The sequence below is a fragment of the Hippopotamus amphibius genome, chromosome 4, assembly GCF_030028045.1.
Source record: "Hippopotamus amphibius kiboko isolate mHipAmp2 chromosome 4, mHipAmp2.hap2, whole genome shotgun sequence".
NCBI classification, from domain to species: domain Eukaryota; kingdom Metazoa; phylum Chordata; class Mammalia; order Artiodactyla; family Hippopotamidae; genus Hippopotamus; species Hippopotamus amphibius.
The window spans coordinates 175,887,054-175,909,578 of record NC_080189.1 but is presented as its reverse complement, the minus strand read 5'-3'; the positions used below and the strand labels follow the sequence as shown (position 1 = coordinate 175,909,578).

At 51.7% G+C, this 22,525-nt stretch overlaps 1 protein-coding gene across 2 annotated transcripts in view; it reads right to left on the bottom strand.

Moving 5' to 3' along the window:
• The window catches only part of SLC24A4 (solute carrier family 24 member 4), a 172,781-nt gene that overhangs the window by 35,315 nt on the left and 114,941 nt on the right, over positions 1-22,525 (bottom strand). The window contains exons 3-12 of one of the 2 annotated variants that reach the window (XM_057731854.1): positions 21,705-21,781; positions 18,630-18,704; positions 17,269-17,353; positions 16,632-16,735; positions 15,755-15,829; positions 12,926-12,951; positions 11,245-11,298; positions 9,435-9,577; positions 4,598-4,767; positions 1,924-2,128 (exon numbers count right to left, since the gene is read on the bottom strand). In XM_057731854.1, the coding sequence (XP_057587837.1) occupies positions 1,924-2,128; positions 4,598-4,767; positions 9,435-9,577; positions 11,245-11,298; positions 12,926-12,951; positions 15,755-15,829; positions 16,632-16,735; positions 17,269-17,353; positions 18,630-18,704; positions 21,705-21,781 (1,014 nt within the window). The remainder of the gene's footprint in view (positions 1-1,923; positions 2,129-4,597; positions 4,768-9,434; positions 9,578-11,244; positions 11,299-12,925; positions 12,952-15,754; positions 15,830-16,631; positions 16,736-17,268; positions 17,354-18,629; positions 18,705-21,704; positions 21,782-22,525) is intronic. The other variant, XM_057731855.1, reaches the window with a different exon arrangement.

Sequence of the window (22,525 nt, the reverse complement as noted above, 5' to 3'; positions counted from 1 at the left end):
GGACTCTGCCCCGCAGAAAGCATCTTTCTCCTGCATACCCAAATGGGTGATCTGATACAGGTTTCAAGGATCTGGAGAAGATCACTCCTCCCTCCCTCCCTCCGGGTCCCAGACCTGGTCCCAGGGACTAAGCTCCCACCCAGAGACAGTTCGACCTTTAGCCCACCCGCCAAGCTGGCTGAGCGTGACCTCTGCTCCCACAGAGTATTCTGGAAGGTGGGCTGACGTGCCAGGGATGTGTTAGAGGCAGGCCAAGACGCAGATGCCCTCAGCCTTCTGGTCAGCAGATGGGGCCCTGGGGAGGCCCAAACCCCTGGGCCGGGCCCCTCTGTGACCTCAGTGGCGGAAATGCATTTCACATTCTGGGTCTTCCCTCAATGGGAAAGAAGCCGGGGAGGTGCCGACCAGGAGCAACAAGCCCTAACCTGGCCCAGGCCCCGGGAATCCCCTTGAGAAGGTTTGAAAATGCTGGTTCCCAGGTCCTGCTCCAGCTTTTGGACTGTCTGGGTTTTGAGAACTAGGCCCTGAATCTGGGGACAAGCCCCGGGGTAGCTCAGCATGCCCTGGAGACTCTAATCTAGAAACTCCCAGGGAGCCCTGTGATGGCTCACAGAACCCATGTTTTCCAGATGAAGCACAGTGGCTGAGCCTCCCAGTCTGGGGAGGCCCACGCCGTCTACTTGGGAAGCAGGAGTGTCCCCATAAAAATGGGGATGAGGGGCTGAGCAGCCTCCTCCCCTCCCCCCCAGCCATCTCCCCAATCAGGTGCAGTCTGTGAGCCTGAATTCTTTTCAGAAAAACATCAAGTTCTGGACTTGAAAAATCTGGAATTCTGCTGCCTCTCAGGATGGCAGGACACCAAGGAAAAACACCTCCAAGATGAGGCCAAAAAGTTCAGGGTTTCATTTCCCATCGTGGACTGCAGAGGAGTTTGGTTAAGGATGAAGACAGACTGGGTGTGTCCGGGGGTCCTCTTGCACATGAACTCTGGATTCATTCCTTTGACAGATGTCTACTAAGTGCCTACTACGTGTCAGGCCTGGGCACTGGGGATGCAGCAGTGAATGCGATAGACAAAGACCCCTGCCAGCATGGAGCTGATATTTTAGTTGGGGAGACACAAGATAACCAAATACATAAAACACTTAAAATAGGGTCATCAGGGAAGATTACACTGAGAAGGTGATATTTAAGCAGACACCCGAAGAAGGTGAGGAAGGGAGCCATACAGATAACTGGGGAAAGTGCATCCCAGCAAAGGGCAAATGCAAAGGTCCTGGGGCAGGAGCATACCTGCTACGTTCTGGGAAGGACAGTGAGGAGGCCAGTGTGGCTGGAGCAGAGAGAAATCAGCAAGGAGCCGGCAGTCAGATGACACTGGGCCCATCCAATGAGATGGGAGGACATTCAGGGCTGGGGCAGTCATGCCTGTTCTCATTTATTTATAGGTAGGAGATATTGTCAAATATATAAGGTGTAACTGTCTAAAGATCATTTATGGCCTTAGACTATCCTATCCCAGCAAATACACAACGCACAGGCAAAACAGGCTGCCCACGCTGAGCGTGGTCTGAGCGTGTCCATAAAAATAACGCACGTGGCTGTTTTCTCTTACTGCACGAGAAAGCCCTGATGCCCTGGGCATCTGAGTGTGGTCACTAGGGGTTCCTGGCACCTCCCACGTCTCCAGCTGGCCGGCTGTCTGACACACAGGCTCCCCCACCCTGGGCAGTGCCTGCATCCCAATGTAGCTCGAACCCACAGTTCAGCACTTAAGAGGTGTTCATTGAGTGACTTAACGTCCACCCTTCACACCAGTCTGCCCCACCCTTACGGGTCCAGCTCTCCATCCTGAAGACCCAGGCTTGGACCCTCGGAGGCCCCAGCAGTGTAGCCCGAGAGCCGCACTGCCCCAGAACTCACCGGGCATGGAGAAGGGGGACAGGAAAGCAGCCTCGACCGGCTCTGGCTCCGGGGGCAGTGGTGGGGGTGGCGGGGGCTGCTCCTGCTCCCGCGGCGGCTCTTCGGGGTTCTCCACGGGGACGTTCCCGTTCTCGATGCTCTCGTGTCTCCCATTTTGAAGCGGCTTGCGGCTCACGCTGTTGGCCGAATTGATCAGCCTCTGCCTCTGCGTGGACAGGAGGCAAGACAGACACCAAGGCGTGTGACAAAGCATTGCCCTGCTGCTTTGTTCCTCACGCACAGTGGCCCTTAAAGGTTCCTAGAACGACGACTCTGGAGATGGGTCTGCCTGAGAAATGGCCCAAGGACCTTGGAATCCAGCTAAACTTGCTCATCTCCACTTGGACCAATACCAGCAGAGGTATCAGTTGGAGCCCTGGGCTGCCCCCTCTTAATGCCCATCTGACAACGCAGCCCATGACACTAGATGACAGCAATCACCCTGGCTCCCCCAGCAGATGGTCATAAACTACCTGAAGACAGTCACAGGAGAGACTTTGCATAGATAAAAAAAATTTTTTTTTCACAGAAAAAGTGCATTTACATTAAGTGTCCAACAGCCCAAGGATGGTTCACATCAAGATGTAGGACATTTCCAGCCCCTCCAAAGACTCCTTTAGGGTCCCCTCTCTCCAGAGGTAACCAAGGTAACTCCATTCTGACTTTTATAAACATCAGTTTTTCCTGAACTTGAGCTTCCTATAAATGGATTCAAAGAGTACGTATTATTTTACGTCTGGCTTCTCTCTCTCAACCTTTTACCTATGAGGTTCATCCACATTGCCGCACAAATCAGTCACTGGTCATTTTTCAGGGCTGTACAGTATTTCATCCTGTGAATTACACACAACATATTCTTTGCCTGTTGGTGGGCATTTGGGTTATTTCCCCTTTTTGGTTACCATGAAGAATGCTGTGAACATTTGTGCGTACATGTTTTTTTGGGGATGTGTGCAGTCATTTCTCTTGGGTATTCATCTAGGAGTGGGACTGCTAGGTCATGAGGTAGGTGCAGGTTGAACCATTTTACACTCGCACCAGCAACGGATTACAATTTCAGTTGCTTCTCACCCATGTCAGCACTTGATATTGTCAATCCTTTTCATTTTAGCCATTCTGGTGGCTGTGTGGTAGTATCTAATTGTGGTTTTAATTTGTATTTCCTTAACAACAAACGATGTCAAGCATCTTATTGGGTTAGCAGCCCTTTGGAAGGCCTCTGCTGTCCAAGTCTTTTGCCACATCTAATGGGTGTGCCCTGAACCAACCCGTCCTCTTTTCTCCCCAATCTCCTTGTAGCTACTGACCAAGTCTGCCTTCATTCCATCCAAGCAGAAGCTGACTTTGCTCGCTAAATCTGTGGGTTTCTATGATACCAGGGAAATGTAGAGGCCATATTTCAACAAAGCAACAGGTTTCCATGTTCCTGAGACTCTGTTTGCTTTGCACGACTCCTCTTTGTCTGGTTCTCATTCATATTTATGGGCCTGCTTTAGGCCTTGTGAGTAATGATCATCGCACATGGACACGTATATCCTTCCCAGTTACTTCAGCAGGAGACCACGAGTCAGTAAACATGTCCCCAAGGCAATACTCCATAACTGTGTGCCTAACACTTATTCTTGTGGTTACTGGAAGCAAAAAGGGGGGTGGGGGGTGGGGGAAGTCATTATTACTTAAAATGAAGGCATGTGATTTTTCCAAAAAGAAAGAGGAATTGACCATTAGCCGCCTTCATGTTGGTTTCAGGCATGGACTCCTAAATCATGAAATCTAGGGTTGGGTGGAAATTTAAAACTTTTTTTCCTGCAAGTGTGTCCACAGCATTAGCCCACCAAAAAGAGCAAAGTGATCTACATCTGAGACACAGGCCCAGATGTGGAGGCATAATATTTTGCTATCCAAAAAGAGTTAAATGAAAGGTCATCCTTATAGTAAAGACAAAACAGTAACAAGAAAACAAACCAAAAAAACACAAAAAACAAAACTCCCTGAAATAGCTGTGTAAGGACAGACCTGTAAAGAGGTAAGACATGACTCGGTAGGACGTGACTCATTAGGAACATGAATGGTAGCAACGGGAGGGGGTCATGACTCTAGCTTAATAGGAATCAACAAAGAATTATACTGGAAAAAAAACCTACAGCTATCTGAGGTTGTATTAAAAGAGGCATAGGTTACAACACAAAGGAGGTGATAGATCCACACGCTGAGAGAGACAAACAGAAGGTTTCTATAGTTTTCTCAGTTTCCTTCTAGGGTTGCTCCAACCACAAAGGTGTGTATTCATCTTTTTTCGCCCTGAGTAACATTTAAAAGAAAATCCATACTTCAGACTAGCCTTTCTCCAATTAGTTTTACTCTAGTACTTGACAAAATACTTAGTAGAACATGGCAGGCACGGTATTCAATTGCTACCTACCTTAAAATCCTTCCTGATAAGACCATTTGCTGCCTGTGGGTGAGGTTTAGGCTTCCTTCCTTCAACAGGTGCAGTGATAAACGCCAGCCTGACAAAGGACACCCCGGACCCAACCCCAGGAAGTGTGCGGACGAGCCAGGGCCTCCTCCAAGTGCCAGAACTCATCCAAGGCCACTCGCTCTCACGGTCTCACGGTCCCTGAAGCACGCTCACCTCGTTAATGATGATCCTGCTGGCCATCCGCAGGCGAGTCCTGGGCCCAAACTTATTGGTGATCATTATGCGTAAGCCCGCCTCCGGGAAGCTGAACTTGGGAGGGCTGGAGCTCATGACCTCGTCCACCATCACCACTGGGTTTTTGCTGTACTGCGGCTCCTCCTTCACTATATGGAGCACAAAGCCACGATTAGCGCAGAGATCCCCCGGGGCAAAACCCAAGGACAAGGCAACTGACATCCCCTCGTGGTGCAGACTTCTTGGGCTGTGGTCTCAGCAGCTGGCAGCCACCTGGGAGACTGGCTGCAGCTCCCCTCATTGGTCAAGGGGGGCCACTGGGTCTGAACCACCTGCCCAGTGAGCACCGGACACAGTCCTGCGGTCCCCGTTACAGGACCACTCCCACATCTCCACCGCTAGCCCCTCTGCCAATCGACGTCCCTCTCTTCTGGGGCCCAGTCTTGGCTAATTGCAAGGGTCTTTTAGTTCCTCACCTAAGCCTCACGGGGCAGCCCACCTGCAAAGTGGACAGGATCCCCGCCACCTCTCACCTGTGACTCTGAAGGGACCTTTCTTTCCCGCTATTTACAGAGGCTCAGACAAAACTTTACAAACTGACAAGCCCCCCACCCCCAACCCCCACCCAACGGAAAATGCTGGGAGGCACCAGAGAGCACTGGCTCCAAGCTTCCCATGAGGCCACCTGCTCTGTCTTCGAGGAACTATCTCCACCTGGCACAGAAGGATGCTTCCAAATTTGTTCTCCATGAGGTAGGCAGTGAGGCCAAAGAGCTGGCTCACAGCCCTGGATGAGCCAGTTGAGACCCAGAGAGGAGCCTGCTTGTGGAGGGTGCATGGAGAGCTGCTAGCCGAGACCAGGGTCTGCAGTAAAGCCAGCACCCTCCAGCAGGGAGGCCACTCTCTCTGACCCTTTGCTTCTGCTCATGAGGCTGAAGAACAAATCTCCCCAGTCCCCAGACTTGCCCTGCCACCTTCACAAACATGTTCCAGGCTGGAGTCCCAGGGGGTTTGACATTGAACTCCAGAGCCTCGGAGGGTCCAGAGACAGCAGCACTCCTGAACACAGCACACAGAAGCAGGGGGGCTTTCCCCTCCGAGGGGCTATCAAAGCAGATACGCCCGTCCCTCCCCACTGGTCACCAGCTCCTGGTGAGTGTCCCTCCCCGGGAACAGGGTCACCAGGAGCAGCTGAGAGCAAACCCGCGAGAGTTAATGGCACAAACACGAACAAATGCACACCAGCCACACACACCTTCACCAAATGGGCAGCAAGGCTCAGCAGACAGGAGGCGTGTGGTTAGAACCAAAGCCTGGAAGACCATGCATTTGTCGGAGACAAACACTAACCGCCATCAAGGCGTGCACTGGACTCGGAGCTTGCTTTGTAAATGCATGTGTTATCACTGGGATGAAAGCAGATTACTTACAATTTAGGAGAGGAGAAGAGTTAAGGAGACAAAGGCCAACAGAGATTGCCAGAGATGATTAGCGTGCGGTGGGCGCCGGGAGTCTGGGGCAGCATTCTTGATGGTGGCCAAGATGCCAGGGGGTTACGTGAAGGAGGGTGTTAGTACAGGGGCTTCAATGCTCAGGGCCTCTGGCCTTCGGGATGGCCCCTCTCCTGGCTCGGTCCCAGTCTGAGCAGGAGCCCCGTGCCCGCCGCCCTGCCCTGCTGCGGGAAAGCTGGAATCCCTCCCTCCTCTGGAGCCTCCACCCCACAGGGAGGTGGAAACCAGCAAAGCAGCTGCAGGCTCTGCGGGTTGGATCCGTAGAATCAACCCTGTCACGGGCACCACCTGGGGGAACAGTCGGGCTCAGGAGGAGGGAAGTGCATGATACCTGGCTTCTCAGGCACCTTGTCTTGGCACCGCACACTGAGTGGCAGAACAGGGTGATAGGTCCAAGCCAAGGGTACCTGCCCAGCAGGTAACGCAATCAATTACAGCATGTCTCTCTGGCAGGTCAGCCTAAGGCCAGGTATCACTCCCCTTCTCCCTGCTCCAGGCCAAAGCTGTGTCCAGGGCCTGGGCAGCATGGAAAGGTCCCAGAGTGAGCCCAGCCGGTGGGTGGTCAAGATGGCCCTGGTTGTCAGGCCATGCGCAAGGCCTCCTGACAGCCAGCAAGGAGGGGCTGGACCCCCAGCGATGGCGGGAAACGGTGTGCCTTCCTGCCTCCGTCCTAGGCACCTTTTCTTAGTGTATTGTGCTCTGCTTTCTTGAGCAGACTTAAATGGTGATGTAAAAAATGTATAAAACTTTTAGGGGAAAAAACCCCCAAACAACCGTACACAGAACAAAGCTGGAGGATGCCATCCTCCCCCCCGCCCCCCAAAGAGAAACCTAGCTCAGCTGATTTGGTGAGCTGAACTGCACGACCCTTAAGAACATTTATGTACGTAACGTCATTTTATAGGAGTGGGGGTGTAAAAAGGCAGTGTGTCCTCTCCTTTCAAGAAGCTGGCTTAAAAAAAATTTGATTTTACATATATCATATATGGGAAAATACCAAAGCTGTCGGGGCAGGTGTGTGTGTGTGTGTTTTCCTGAAAGAATCTACTGGCCAGCAATCTTTGACAACCCTGGGTGGGGTGGTTTATGTGACCTGCCTGGAGGCTGAAGACCAGGGGAGAGGAGCTCTGAATTGGAAAGATTCTGCGGCAACACTGTCCGAAAAGGCAAAGTTCCGGAGCCCTGTTTTCCTCAGGCCTCCCTGGGGTGTTATGGGCGCTCCTTCCTCCTGCCCCAGTCAGTCTGCTTCTAGGGGACAGTGCCCTGCAGGGACTCTCGCACACGGTCCTCTGGGAGGGGAGCTGTATCCACTAGCCAGAAGGGCCTCCCACCTCTCCAGCTGCAGGCCTGCATCCCTCCCCCAACCCCCAAACCTTTCCCTCCTTGGCCTTCATCTAAGTGCATTCACCCTGATTAGAGTTGGAGGGATACCTGTCTTCTCTCCTTTCCCTGTGCTTGCGGGGCAGTCCTGTGTCTACTCTCCCAGTTTTTTTTAGAAACTGCTCTGGACTTCAAAATTTGGGGAAAAGCAATAAACTTGTGGGAAGTCCTCCTATCATGGGTACAAAAGTGAGGGAGACAGGGCCACCAGGGAGCATCTGGGAAGGCCCCACGTGGGCTGTGGCCTCAGGGTAGCCTGGATTTCCCTGGAAGAGGAAGGGGCTCATGTCCCTGCCAGGTGGCACTGGGGACAGGCCTCCTCCATCAGCCACAAGGGTGGCAGGGAGCTCCCGGGGCTGGCAAGTGAGGACGCGGGCATTTCCCACTGGCCTGGATGACTCAGCACGAGGGATCTCTCTTCTTGCCACGAAGGTCCAGAGGACCCCAGGAGCACTGATCTCCGTGTACGAGGGTGGCCAGGAGTAGCCTCTGTCTTAAGAAACTGTGGCTGGGGCCCACTTTGCAGCGACTGTGTCTGTGGAGCTAAAATCCAAACCAGCAGCCACCCTGCTCCCTCCCCTTCTGAGGAGGTTGTCCTGGAAAGGGGCTCTCCCCTGGGGCAGCCTGCTCGAGATTAAGAAACAGGACACACGGCACAGCCCCACAGTCTGCAGGCCTTTCTTGGTCCCCTGCGGGTGGGCCTCGGGCAGCCAGGCTGTGGCCCTGGCCGCACCCACACCCTCCCCCCAGCAGCCTTCCTCCTTCCACGTGGAGAGACCCACCCCTCACTCAGCACCCACGGCAGGGGCCTTCCTGCAGGGGTTACCTGAGATGGGACAGAACATACTTGTCCAAAGCGCACGTGGCGGGAAGCTCCTACCCTGACCCACCCCAGGGTGGAGGCTGGGGAGGGGACCGGGAGGACAGATTTCGGCCCCCACGTGTCCCACACACAGGCAAACAATCCCCTCGGAGACTACACGGTGATATCCGTGACACCACAAAGGAATTAAAGTCACCTGAAAGAGCGTGTGACTGGCCCAAGGCCACGGGGAATAAAGGAGAAATACTCCTGGGGTGGCCGGTCCACAGTGCTCTCTCCTGGTTAAAGGAGGCCTTTACCAACACCATGGCTGGCACGCAACGATGCCAGCTTAAGCTGCTTTTTTTTTCCAGATCTCAACTCCAAGAACCTATTCAGGCCTTAACACAGGTCTTGGGTGGGAAAGGGCGTGAACTCTCTCACCTTCCTGGCAGAGCTGCCCCCATGGATGGAGTCACCCGGTAACTGGCTGGATTAAGAATTAAGGACAAGGTTTCCAAGGCAGTAGCCGGTCAGGCCCAGACATTTGGGGAACTTGACTTTCACGGGCTGGCTCTGGAGGCCCAGATCTCCCCCACAGGGGGCCGAATTGAAGCTGAAAAGACTAGGCCGCAGCCCCCAGGGGAAGGGGCTCCCACCAGGGCTCTCGGGGGTGGGTCTGGAATTCCTCACAGCTCCGTGGCATCTTTCCCAGTCTTGCTGTTTCTCTGGGCAACGAACCAGGGATCTCTCTAGAACAGAGCTCTCCAGAACCGGGCCTGGTGTTTGAGGAACCACAGGGGACCCTGCCAGCGCTACCTTCCCAAGTCCTCAGCTTCCCGTCACTGGCCTTTGACAGCGGTGGCCTTTCAGGAAAGCCGAGCAGGCCTTGAGCCTTCCTCGGGGGGCTGGGGACATGACTGGGGACCTTTGAATCGTCCTCCTCCCATCTAAGCAAACGCCCACCCGAGCCACATCTCCTAAACGACCCGCCCTGCTCATTAGATGAGGCCCTGTGGCCAAGGGGGAGAGTGCCAGTTCAGGGGCAGTGTGTGTGCACAGAAGAGAAGGGGGGAGTGTTCTCGACGGCACGGTTCGCCCGCTCCTGTCTGCTCAGCCTTACCTTGCCGCAGCAATGGCATGGAAGGGTCATCAGAGTTACTATCACAGTAATCATTACCATCCTCCAGCTCACTGTTGACCGTGGTACCATTTGCAACGGTCTTTTGTTTGACTGTGAAAAAGGCCTGCATCTTCACATTGTACCTGCAAGTCAGTTAAGGCGGGAGGTCAGGGCTGCGGGAGAGACCAGGCAGGGGGAGCAGGCAGGGGCCTCCCCTACCCCCGTCCCCTGTGCACCTGCAGTGAGCGGGGGCCCTGGGGGAGGGGGCGGATGGGGAGCTAAGGCTTTTCACCCGAGCTTTTCACCCGAGCTGACAGTTTCCTGACAGGAAGCTTGGAAGAACGTGCGATCGGTCGTAGGGGGCCCGCTCCTTCTGAGTGGGCTTCCTGGGGGCATAAGAGACCTTCAGCCCAAGAAAATGACTGATGCCTACTTATGCGTGCTATAAACCTGCCCTAACAAAAGACGCTCAGCCTAACCTCGGGACAGGCTCCAAGCAGGCGTTCCCAGGCCCGGCCTTGCTCCCACGGGCTGCCTGGGGGCCCTTTCCTGCACCATCCCAGCCAGCACACCGCCGCCCCCACAGAGAGCAGACTCCATCCCTGACCGCAGGCTGGCGGCCCCACCGAAAGGCACTCAGAGAGCAGACCGTTTAAGGACAATCCTCTGGCCGTCTGACAGCTTATCACCCATTTTATAAATGTTTTATGTCGACGTCGGAGTTCATAGCCTCACAACCCTCAGCAGTGTTTTCCTTTTTTCCTTTTTTTTTTTGGTGTTTTACTTTGTAATCACCTGTGGAGGTGTGAGAAGAAACTTAAACCCTGAGTGTGGCTTAGCTCAGGGGTAGCTTTTTTTTTTTTCTTTTAATTGTGAAAAAATACATACAACACAAAATTTGCTATTTTAACTATTTTCCATTTTTTAAGGGCACAGCTCAGTGGTGGTAATTACATCCATAAGGTTGTGCGGCCATTGCCACTATCTAGTTCCCAAATTTTTAGTATCCCAAACAGAACTCTGTCCCATTCCTCAGGGAATCATTAATTACTCCCTCCCCCAAGCACCTGGAAATCAACCTCTAATTTGCTGCCTGCCTCTAGGAATCTGGGTCTCCTCAGTGCCTCACCTAAATGGAACTGCGCAGTATTTGGGCTTTTGTGATTGGATCCCTTTCACTCGAAATAATGTCCTCAAGGTCCATCCACACTGCGGCATGAGTCAGGACCTCCTTCCTTTTTATGGCTGAACATTATTCGTCGTGGGTAGTTTTGAGGTGATTCTGACCTGAGCAGCTTCCGCAGGGCCTCAGGGTGCACAACCCCTGACCCAGGGTCTGCATCTTTAGAACTATGAGTGGTACCCCCTGCAGTGGTGCAAGGTGGCAGCCCTGAGAGGTGGCATTTTATGAAGTCTAGAGAAAATGGAGCTGCCTGGCTCTTCCAAAAGAGTGGCATTAAATGATCAGGTGATTTATACAGACAGCAAAAAAGAGCAGTCACCGTGGAGCCCGGGCCAGGGGTGTGGAGCGGGGTGGGAGAGAGATCCTTGCGGCTACTCGTTTGGGGAGCGGTCTCATCCTCCCCCCACCAGCCACCCACCCCAGCCCAAGTGTGGACGGCACCCTAAAACAGAGTCTGAATACCTCTCCCCTTGTCTGGTCGCCCAAGCAGGGTGTCCCCCCGAGAAATGGGATGGCCAAAGGTGACCGAAAGGGCTGACACAGGTTTTCTTCCCGTTCTGACCAAAGTCTAGAGCAGGATGTGGAAGCAGGGGTCAGACAGCCCCGAAGAGGAGAAAGGGCACTTACTTCATGATCAGAATGTAAAAGGCGTACAAGATGATGAGCACCAGGCCTTCCCACCTCAAAGAGAGAAAGGAGACTGGTTAGAGCCAGGAGGCCCGCGGCCCCGAAGGCTGGGAGCGGCCGGCACGGAGGGAGGAGCAGGGCAGGGTGTCCTGCCGCTTCCCTGACCCAGCGCCCGGCCCAGGACCCAGGCGTGAGGGCGAGCCACCCAGTCCCCAGCTGTCCTGCAACCTGGAGCTCGCCTGGTAACAGGGAAGGCTGAGCGGGGGAGCCTTCTCAACCCCAGGGGGTCTCATCTACACGACCCAGGAGCGAGTTCCCCCAGCTACCCAGAAAAAGGAGCGACCAGGGCCACCTCCTCCCAGACTCAGGGAGGGGAGTGGCCTGGAGTCACGCAGACTTGACCCTAAGAGGCCCGATGGTCACCCGAGATTCTGGCCAGCCACCAGAGAAGCTGTGGGTGCCTGTGGGAAGGGGCCCTCAGAACTGCCTGAAGAGACGGGCCAATTATAGGAGCCTCCTGGGCCAAACATGAGGGCTGGGTGGGGGGTCTTCTTGGAGTGCACTCTTATTACTGTCCTGCAGAAGCAGTGTCCAACCCCCCATGTGGTGGCGATTTTTGTAGCTCAGAACACAAGCCTCTGAGGAGTCACAGGGCTTCATTTGTTGGGTCATCTGACAAGTATGTCCTGAAGACCTACTCTGTGCCTGGCATGAGCTACAGTCATTTGGGGGAGCTCTTCCTCTGCCAACAGAGCCCACAGCCCAGCAGAGCTTGCAGATGACCTGACCACCCCCCCCCACCAAATGAAAAACCAAAACCCCATCTGCAGATGAGGAAAAGGAGACCCAGAAAGGGAAAGACTTCCTGGCTCACATGGTGGGTTAGGACCCCCAGAAGCAGGGTGCTCCGGGCCCACTGCACACAGCCACTCACATTAGGCCTCCTGAATACATGCCCCACAAATAATCACATACAGGATGCAGGTCTGAATCACGGTCAATGACGAGAACCGTTTTTATGGCTTATGAATGTAAGATACACTCAAGCCCTGTAAATTACAGCGGAAATGTCAACCTTCTCTTTAGAAGTTTCTGCTTTATGTATCTTAATTAAGAAGTCATTTCCTACCTCGTAATCGTGAAGATAAGTCCCTATATTCTACCCTAAATTGTTTCAATTTTGCTTCTCACAGTGAGATCTTTAATTCACCTGGAATTTATTCTTGTATAAGGTGTGAGGGAGGAACTGCTGTTATTTTATTCTATATGGATTCCTCGCTGCCCAGCCTCATCTGAGACACTTCCTCATCTGCACAACTCACTGCCTTGTCACCGTGTCTGTCATATCTCCCAGGCCAGAACTGGGTCCGTTACTGGGTTCTCGATTCCATATTCCATACTGGCCTACGCTTACCCCGGTGCAAAACACCATACTGTTTTCATTATCTTAGCTTTAAAATATATCTTGATATCTGGCAGGGCGGGAATACTAAGAGAAACAATCTTTGTCACTTTGAAAGGATAAGTAAAGGCATGACTGCTTAGAATGGTATCCTTTTTACTTTCACAAGCTCATAAACTTATGTTTGTAAAAATAATTTTAAAAAGGATTCAATGAACCTGACAAGCAAGGATCCTAACCAAAAAAAGGAACAATGAGAAACAAACTTTAAAAACTTACCACACAATTTCTTCATCATATATGAACTGGAAGGCAAAAGAAAAAAAGGGTAGGGGGACAGATTTACTCCAAAATAGAACAAGCACAGACCCCAAGCACCCTGAGCCAACATATACTAGCTTGTTACGTGTTTCACAGAAAGCTGGGCTCCTCTCTTCCTGTCTGGGTTTCTCAGACGTAGAAGGTGACCTTTCCTTAGTGGAAACCTTGGTCAGTAGATGCTGCAGTATGAGGCTTAGTGTGGCTCTGCAAAGAGAACTGGCCTGTGCTTCTAACAGTCCAAGTAGCCAATGGGGCCAACTTGGTAGGGGTCTGCCCTCATTAATGGAACAGAGTTGCTGAAATCAAGAACCTTAAAAACTGAAAAGCCATCTCTGTATGTATTTGTGCCTATTTGTCCGTCCATCCGTCCGTCCATCCATCCATCCATCTGTCTACCCACCCACCCACCCATCCGTCTATGGAACCTCTGTGTGTGTGGGTAGGGAAGAAGGGGGTGTCATTTTCTTAAAAATAAAGAGTAACCCCTTTGGAAACTCTGAAGGCAAAGGACACACTTGTATCATTTGAAGGGAGGCCAGGGGTGATGGTGGAGATGTCACAGTTTCTGAAAAGGGCACTGAGATTGCCAAACAACCCCACTCAGCATCTCCTACATGGGACACAGATGAACGATGCTTCTGTGGTCCAAGGGAGGAGTCCTGTGACTGCCCCAGCGAGGCCCAGTATGCACAGGAAGGTGGAAGGGCATTGCCCACCAATCTGATCTTGGAGACACAAGGGTCCCTACGTGAGATGCTGGGGGGCTGTGGTCTGGACATGGGCTCAGTGTACCCCTCTCCTGGCTGTCACGGTGGGCAGCACACACAGAATCTGCTTTTGGAAGTCACATCGGAGAGGGTCTTTCCTGGCTCGGCACTGCTGTGAGGCTCCCCAAACTCAAGGCTCTGAGGAAGAAGCACTCAACAGAGGGGAGCCCGGTGCAACCGCCTGGGGAACTTAGGGGACATTTATGGGGACAGTTTCAGTTTTTCTAACCCAATGGAGGGCTAGTGGCATTTAGAGGGTGAAGCCAGGGCTGCTAGCCAGCCTAGAGAATGTGAAACAGTTCTACCAGAAGAGTTCTTCCATATTTGGCACCCAACTTAAATGTCCTGCTAGACATTTAGGCAAGCGGGAAAAAAAAGATGACCTGGGCCCTGAACTTAACTTCATTTTACAAATCAAAGCATTCTTACATGGTTTTAATAAATACTTAATTTTCTAGTGATTTAACCGTCATGCAAATGGAGGGACGACTGTACTTGACTCTGTTTATCAGGAGTCATTTATAATTTTGGAAAATCACATCATCAATGTTGGCACCACTCAAGGGGTTGCCAGCCCAGCACACCAGCCTCAGTCTGCACTGGTAGCTGTAGGATTTCTGGTATGGGGGCAACGGATTATTCAGCCTTCTAGCATCTTCATGCCCAAATATTTACACACTGAAAAGATGTATTCTTTTATTATGAATTCCTTTTGTTTGTCCTTTATGGTATACTTTGGTCATTATGTTGATTTTGTAAAATTGTGTATAGGTAAATTGTTTTACCTCTAATTTTCATTTTTTGGGGGGTGTGGTGGGAAGCTGCTCAGATGCCCCAACATCCCACTGCCTGATCTTCATGCTGCCCTGTGTATGTGGCCTGAACTTAGGGATCTGCTCCTAATATGGCAAAAGTGATGGGCTGTTACTTCCAAGACGTGGTTACAAACAGACTGTGGCTTCCAGCTTGGTGTCTCCTTGACCTTGCTGGGAGGGAAACCAGTCCCCATGCTGTGTTGCACTGTGGAACAGCCTGAGGCCGGCCCATAGCCTCACAGTGATCCTGAAAGCAGATCACCACCCAGGGGAGCCTTGATTTAACTATACTCCAGCCGACACCTGTGAGAGACCCTGAACCAAAAGGCTCAGCTAAGCCACTCCCAGATCTGATCCATAGAAAAAGGGAGCAAGAAAGGTTTGCTTTTTTTTTTTTTCGGTTTGCTATTTTAAGCTGCTGAGTGTTAAGGGAAATTTGTTACACAGCAACAGATAACTAATACAAGGGTCATGATTATCAAATCCAGTTGGCTCTAGATGTTCTTAGGTTGAGAACTATGGCTCTAGGGCACATTCCATACTCTGAGATCTGGGCACACCACGTGCGTCTGCCCTCTTGAATATGACCTGCCCTTGTGCCGCCACTGTACAGCTTCCTTTTGGATGGAAATTGCTCCTCTGTGGATGACATGGTCCTTGGTGGTACCCTGTGTCATAGGCCATGTGCCATGATGTCACCCCAGCCCACAGGGGGGCCATAGGGGTAATACCTCACACACTAATGGGCCCCAGGGATCCCTGTTTCGGTCCCTCTGCCTTTTCTGCCCACATCCTTGCCCTCGGCTGTCAACTCTGACTGCTCCCACTGGCCTCTCTTCTCTGCTCCACAGTGAGCTGGGAAACCAGAAACTCTGCTCCTTAGTAAATGGGCTCTAAGTGAGGGTCTGAAGGCCTCTGATGAGCAGGTGCTTAAGCTTAACTGCATCAACCATGTGACACCCACTTTAGCTTTTTCAAGGTCTTTCTGCCCTCAGGGTGGTACCCAGATGTGAGGGGTAAGCAGAGCATCAGGTATGAGGCTTTTGGGACAGGGAAGCATCATAACAGGGGATTGGTCAACGTGACTGCAATGAGAGGCCAGCACACCCCAGGGTGGGGGCGCCGTGGGTTCTCTGGTTACAGTGCCAGAGACAGAGGTGGGCAGGGGCCTGGCGCCTTTTCAGGGGCGGGGGTGGGTAACTCACAGCAATGAGCGCGATGACAGAGAGGGTGTAGTACACAGAGTCTCGGCACACGGCCCACCACGTCAGACGGACCACCTGCCAAGCGAAAGGCAGTCAGCTGTTACTGGCCGGGGAGGTGGGGTGTGGGGGTGGGGGAACACATCTGGGGGGGCTCCTACCGCCCCCAGACCCCTGCAGCTGCAGACACAAACCCATGGATTCGTCTCAACTGTGCCACCAGAACCACAGCTTGTCTGGCTGCTCAGGGTCACCCTGTGCTTTTCATCATATTTGGGGACAGAATGATACCACATCATGTTGGTAAGTGATGACAAAGCTGTCCCCTGCTCCTCCAAGGTGACCATAGGGTATGTTTCCGAGCAGAAGCCACGTGTCAGGGGAGGCCAGAGATGCTCACTCTTCCCTCTGATGCTGGAACCTTCTGGGGGTGACTGGCTGCCTACCTCTACCTCCCTTGGCCAGGCAGGGCCTACCCAAGAGCCCAACTCCCTGAGGTTGAGTCTAACGTCCTCCTGTGGCTCTGAGGACCAGGAAGATGTGACGGGGTTTCAACCAGAAGCCAGCTTCATGCGTCCTGTGGGGAGGCTGAAGGCAGGCCCCAAATATGTTCAGGGTCAGGGTTACAGGAGGCGCTTTTTAAATATTTACTGTAGTCAAATGAATGCTCCCCCTTGGACCGGCCACAGAGCTGATGCTCTTCCTGCTCTCTGACCTACCAGTGAAGGAACATAGGATACCCTGTTACACATGAGGAAGTGGACTCAGAGGGGAAACCATTGCTCAAAGCCACAGGGAGTTACCGGCATGGCTAAGCCTGGGCCTTGGGTCTCTGCACGCTGTCCCTATGTCATTTCATAAGAAGAGAGAAACCACTGACCTGCCCTGCGAATAATCCACAAACTCCAATTATACACAGGATGTTGAACACAGCAGAGCCCACAATGGTCCCAACGCCGACATCTCCATGGGTGATGAACACACCTGGAAAGAGCAAGGCCCAAATCCTCATCTGCAAAGCCCAGGGTTGCCCCTTCCTCGGACTTGGCCAGCTTTGCTGCCTCCAGCCCATGAGTGGAGGGAATGTTGTTCTTATTATCAGAGAACACCCGCGATGCTGGTGAGAACAGCAAAACCGGAGGTGGAAGTGATCTCAGGGACCAGCTACTCCAATCCTTCCATCTTTTTGAACAGCTTTATTGAGGTGTAATTCACGTCATAAAATTCACCCATTTAAAATGTCAATTCGGTGTTTTCTGCTATAGTCACAGAATTATACAATCATCACCCCAATCTAATTTTAGAATGTTTTCATCACCCCAAAAAAGAAACCCCATACCTGTTAGGACCCCACTCCCCAGGAAACCACTAATTTACTCTCTCTCTCTCTCTCTCCACTTCTCCCATTATACAGATGCGAAAACTGAGGTTCAGAGTTGACAAATGCCCACACCAGTCTGGACACCAAACCTGGGCTCTCTCTGCATCCTGTGTCTCGGACTGACTGGATTTCTTACCAATAACAGAGGCAAACAGCTCTGGCGTTGAGCTTCCTGCAGCCATGAAGGTGGCTCCAGCCACATCTTCGCTCAGATGGAGTTTCTGAAACAGAAGTGACCGCAGACCCTCAGGCTGTATTGTGGGGGCAGTAAACGTGCTAACTGGACCCTCGGCAGTCAGGGAGGGCACAGGAGAGCAGCACGGTAGCCAGAGCCAAGTTCCTGGGCTGGCGGCCTCTCCTCCCTGCACCCCACGCATAGGCCCTCCCCCACTCTGCCAGACACTCAACCCAGAATCCCCTGTCCCCTTCCGCCATCTGTCAATTTCTCTTCACTTTCCAAGCCCTTAAATAACAGTTCCTTGATGAAGCCTTTCTAATTGGCCACCATGAGCCAGCCACTCTCCCGGGACAAAGACCTGAAACACAAATCGTGCAGTGACGGTCTGAGGTCCACGTGCTTGCCTCCCCACTGGATGACAAGGACAAGGGTGGTCTTTTTCATCTTTGGATGCCTCGAACAGAGTCTGGTGCTCAGCAAGGAGTCCACCAACCTAGTGCGGATCACCTCTGGTGCTCACTCAGGCCTTGGGTACCATGTGGACCTCCACATGTCAGGTTGTGGGATGTGGAAGCCTCGGATGCACAGCTTGGCTCCTGCATCCCAGAAGGCCTTCTCAGTGGCAGGCCTGACACCTGGCTACGCACTGAAACAGACCCCCACATCCTGTCCCCAGGGTTGAGCCAGCATGGGACAGCGCTACAACTGTCAAGGCCTACTCTGCTTGGTGAGACTGTGTTCTGGCCACAGAGGCCCATCCTCTCATCTGCAATGTGGGGCTAGAGGCTTTGGGTGCTGGGGAAAACCATGGAGGTTCTGGGCCTCCCTAAATGCCAACTTGAAGGTGCCCACCCGTGGTTCTCAGAAGGCCTCTGGGCAGGCTAGCTCAGGGCAGGGCTCAGTCTCCTCTAGCCCCCACCTCCCAAAGAACTCCTGGGTAGCCCCGGCTCTGAAGCCACAGAGGAATCCAATCCCTGGGCCAGCACAACCTCCCCAGTGCGCTTGCTACTGAAGGGGTCCTCAGAAGGGCTGGAGCTCTGGCCTTGATGGAAAAAGGGGAAACGGGCACATCGTTGACCTCTGGGTATAAGCCTGGCCACCTCAGCCCTGCTAACGAGGAGGTGTCACAGACGTTCAGCTCCTGAAGCACCTGTGATAGCATTCAGCAGAATCCAAACCGTGCCACAGCCTGTCCCGCCTCTGCCTGGGCTCGCTCCCTACTCTGGTCCCTCTTGGCCTGGTACTGACATGCCACATGTCAATCACTCCCAGCCCCCCACCCAGGCTTTGCCAAAGAGTCCCAAGTCCTTCCCACGTACCTCGCAGATCTTCTCTAGAGACGGAACAAAGAAGTCATCGCACACTATGGCCAAGGCGTAGAACATGTACAGAGTCTGCAAAGGAAACGGGGAGACAGAGAGCGTTGGCCAGAACTCCTGCCACCAATGGGCACAGCCAGGTGTCCATCACGCTCCCAGCCAGTCTGCTCAGGCAGAGGCCAGGTGACCAGAGGGAGGCACAGAGGAAAATGCCAGCACCGCAGAGATGTACTTTCTCAATCCCCTGACTAACAGATGGGGAAACTGAGGCCCAGGCTGGAGAAATAACTTGCTGAGCAGCAAAAGGCACTAGAACTCAGGCCGCAGGGTCCTGTGCCCCTTGTCTCTTCTTAAAGAAGCAGCTCTCTCTCCAGCACCACAGGAGACCCTCAAAAGGCAAGATCCTAATCTTAAGGGCCATGAAGGAAAGCATTTAAAACCACCATTTTAAGAGTTTAAAATAATCATCATTCTGATATCCCCTCTTTAGTTTTAGCGAAGACATCATTTCCTTGTTACCAACTGCCCACCTCCTGCCAAAACAGACGGCAATGTGAGACCCAGCATTTCCTGCGATGCTGCTTGATGTTGGCTCAGGTTAAAATCCACAGGCCATTTACAATGGGGGTGCTCATGGAACAGAGTCCAGATCCTAGTCCTAATCCTGGGAACTATTTGCCTTGTGATTTTTGATAAGTCATATCTCCAGGTCTCAGTTTCTTCTGTTTGATGACAGAGTAAGAATTGATCAGTAGTTTTTAGATAGTTTTATCTACAGAACTCCTCCCTGACCTGTCCACCCAATATGGCTTTACTGAGCTCATTTTATGTGCCAGGTACTATTCTAGCCATTAGGGACAGATGGCGAGGAAGCCAGGAAAAGCCTCTGCCTCTTTGTGGGGGACAAGCAGATGAGTAAATAAAATACCTATAACTGCCAGGGAACAGCAAGTGCAAAGGTCCTGAGGCAGGAGCATGTGTGAGGCATTTGAGGAACAGCAAGGTCACTGGTACAGGTACAGTGAGAATAAGGAGGAAAATAAAGAATGTGGGGTTGGAGGCAGAGGCGAGGACCAGGACCTGTGGAAAGGAGGTGGGATTTTACACCAAGCACTGGTAGAAGCCATTTTTTTTTCTCATCAAAGAAAAAGTGACATGAATGCTCTATTCGCAAAATAGGGAAAGGCTGGGCTGCTTCAGCTAAAACAGTGTGATATTATGACAACTTTACAATTAATTAATTGTGATTAAAGTGGAAGATCTATCAACTGTGACCAAAGCATCCAAGGTAGATGTCTACTGGTGTCTGGGCATGGCTGTCCCTGAATTTGACACATTATCTTTTGGGAGGAAGGAAAAAGAAAACAAATACTAGAGGTGTGGGTAAAGTGGAGAGAGAGAGAGGTGGGAGAGGTCCTGCTACAAAGCTCAGGATCCTGACTTGAATTCACAGCCCCGGAAATTATCCCCCAACAGCATCTCCCAGACAAAGGGTGTCCCGTGAGGCTGTAGGGCCTCTGGCTCCCCTGACGCCTCAGAAACAACTGGAGAGAAAAGGAGGCCAAGATGGCACCACTATTTCCCTCACTTGGGTCAGAAGTTCTGAAAAGCTTCTTAGCGCTACAGAAAAAAAAACTGGCTACAAAGCTCCAGCCTTTTCTTGCTCTAAAGAAGGGCTCAGCAAACTTTTTCTTAAAGGGTCAGATAGTAAATATTTGAGCCTTCACAGGCCACACAGTCTGTCTTGACTCTGCTACTACAGAAGAGTAGGCATGGGATATGCGTGGTTGCGTTCCAATAAAGTTTTACTAATAAAAACAGGAAGTAAGCTGGATTTGGTTCTCCAGACATAGCTGGGTCATGCCTGCTCTAAAAGCTTCCTGCAAAATTCCTGAGGTCCTCTCAGGTCCAGGAAGAAAGGTTTTGTCAAGATTCTGATGAGGCAAAGGGACAGAACCATGGGACTAATTCACCAAACGCACACCCCCTCAGTGAAAGGGGAGGGCATGGGAAAACCAGAGAAACTAGGAAGAAAATAACTCTATTAGGGAAATAATACACAGGGCTGTCACTCAAAATGTGCCTCCAACCTTCATTTTCACTAATGGTTTATCCTGTTAATTAAAACTTCAGTCACACACTATTCTCGGGTGGCAACTCTCTATGTGAGAATCCCAGCTTTCACTTGCTTAATTATCTCTCGCAAAGACGAATACCGGGTTGGTTTAAATATATAAGCAGATGGTGCTGGGTGGTCAGGGAAGCACATCAGGAGGAACGTTTGCTATGACTGATCCAAAGCAGAAAATTAAACGCTGAGCACTTTCATTTCCCAGCGCCAGACAATGGGGCTGGCAAACTTTTTCTACAAAGGGAGAGACAGTCAATTTTTTTGGCTTTGTGGATCACAGAGTCTCTGTCACAACTACTCAGCTCTGCTAATAAGGCACAAAAGCAGCCACAGATGATGCAGACATGTGTGAGGATGGCTGTGTTCCAATAAAACTTTATTTATACGCACAGGCAGAGAAGAGCGACTTTTACCTATAATTTAGGTTTGAGCCCACTGTGCCTTTTTGAACTGCAACTTGAACTCCACCACTGGTCATCAGGCTCATCTAACCCTGAGGGAAGTTTGAGAAGAAGGGCACCAAAGTCTTAAACGACAGTTACGTCAAGGCAGTAAAATGTGGGGGGCATCCCAGGATCATGACAGGAAGTGGGGACAGAGCCGTTATCACCTGCCCTGTGATGTCTGATGGACTTGACCCACGTTCACCTGTATTTACACATCTGGGAAAGATGCTGTCACTCCCATCTTATAAAAGCAGAAAAGGAGGCACAAGAAGACACGAATCCTTGTCTTGGCTCGGGGTTCACTCACTGTGTGACACTGAAAAAGTCATTTCATATCCTTAAGATTTCATTGCTTTGTGGTTAAAACACATCCACTATCTGGTCTCAGATACCGTTGTTCTTATAAGAACTGGATGAGATCTTTGACACATTGTGCTCTGAAGACAGGCTTCACCTGCCTGAAGTTTAGGGACATCCCACCTCGAGAGGGCCACTTACACCAAGGATATGCAGCAGGATGGCTCCGTGCTGTCGCTCGTAATTGGAGAACAGGTCTGTGGGGAACTCGTGAATCGCTGGAAGACAAGAGGACATGGTAAGGTATTCAGTATTAGTTATCAAGGGGTGTCATTTGAGGTCTGGGGGTCAGCCATGGAACTGAGGAACCCCCCGGTGTTAAACTGCCAGGGGAGAGGCCAGTTCCTTCTCCTCTGTCCAGAGCAGATCTGCGCTTTTAGGAAAACATGGCTGGATATGAAATTATCCAGTTATTCTAGTATCTTAAAAGTGATCATGTTTTGCATAGCCCTTGCAATTAAAAAAGAGAGAATGAAACATTTCACACCTACTAGGATGGCTATAGACAAAAGACAGAAAATAATAGGTGTTGGCAAGGATGCGGAGATACTGGAACCCTCATACATTGCTAGTGGGAATGCAAAATGGTACCGTCGCTTTGGAAAAGAGTCTGGCAGTTCCTCAAAAGGTTAAACAGAGTTACCATATACCCAGCAATTCCACTCCCAAGTATTTTCCCAAGAGAAATGAAAACACATGTCTACACAAAACCCATACATGGGACTTCCCTGGTGGCGCAGTGGTTAAGAATCCACCTGCCAACATAGGAGACACAGGTTTGATCCCTGGTTTGGGAAGATCCCACATGCCATGGAGCAACCAAGCCCATGTGGCACAACTACTGAGCCCGTGTGCCACAACTATTGAAGCCCATGCGCCTAGAGCCTGTGCTCCGCAACAAGAGAAGCCACCTTAGTGAGAAGCCTGTGCACGACAACAAAGAGTAGCCCCTGCTCACTGCA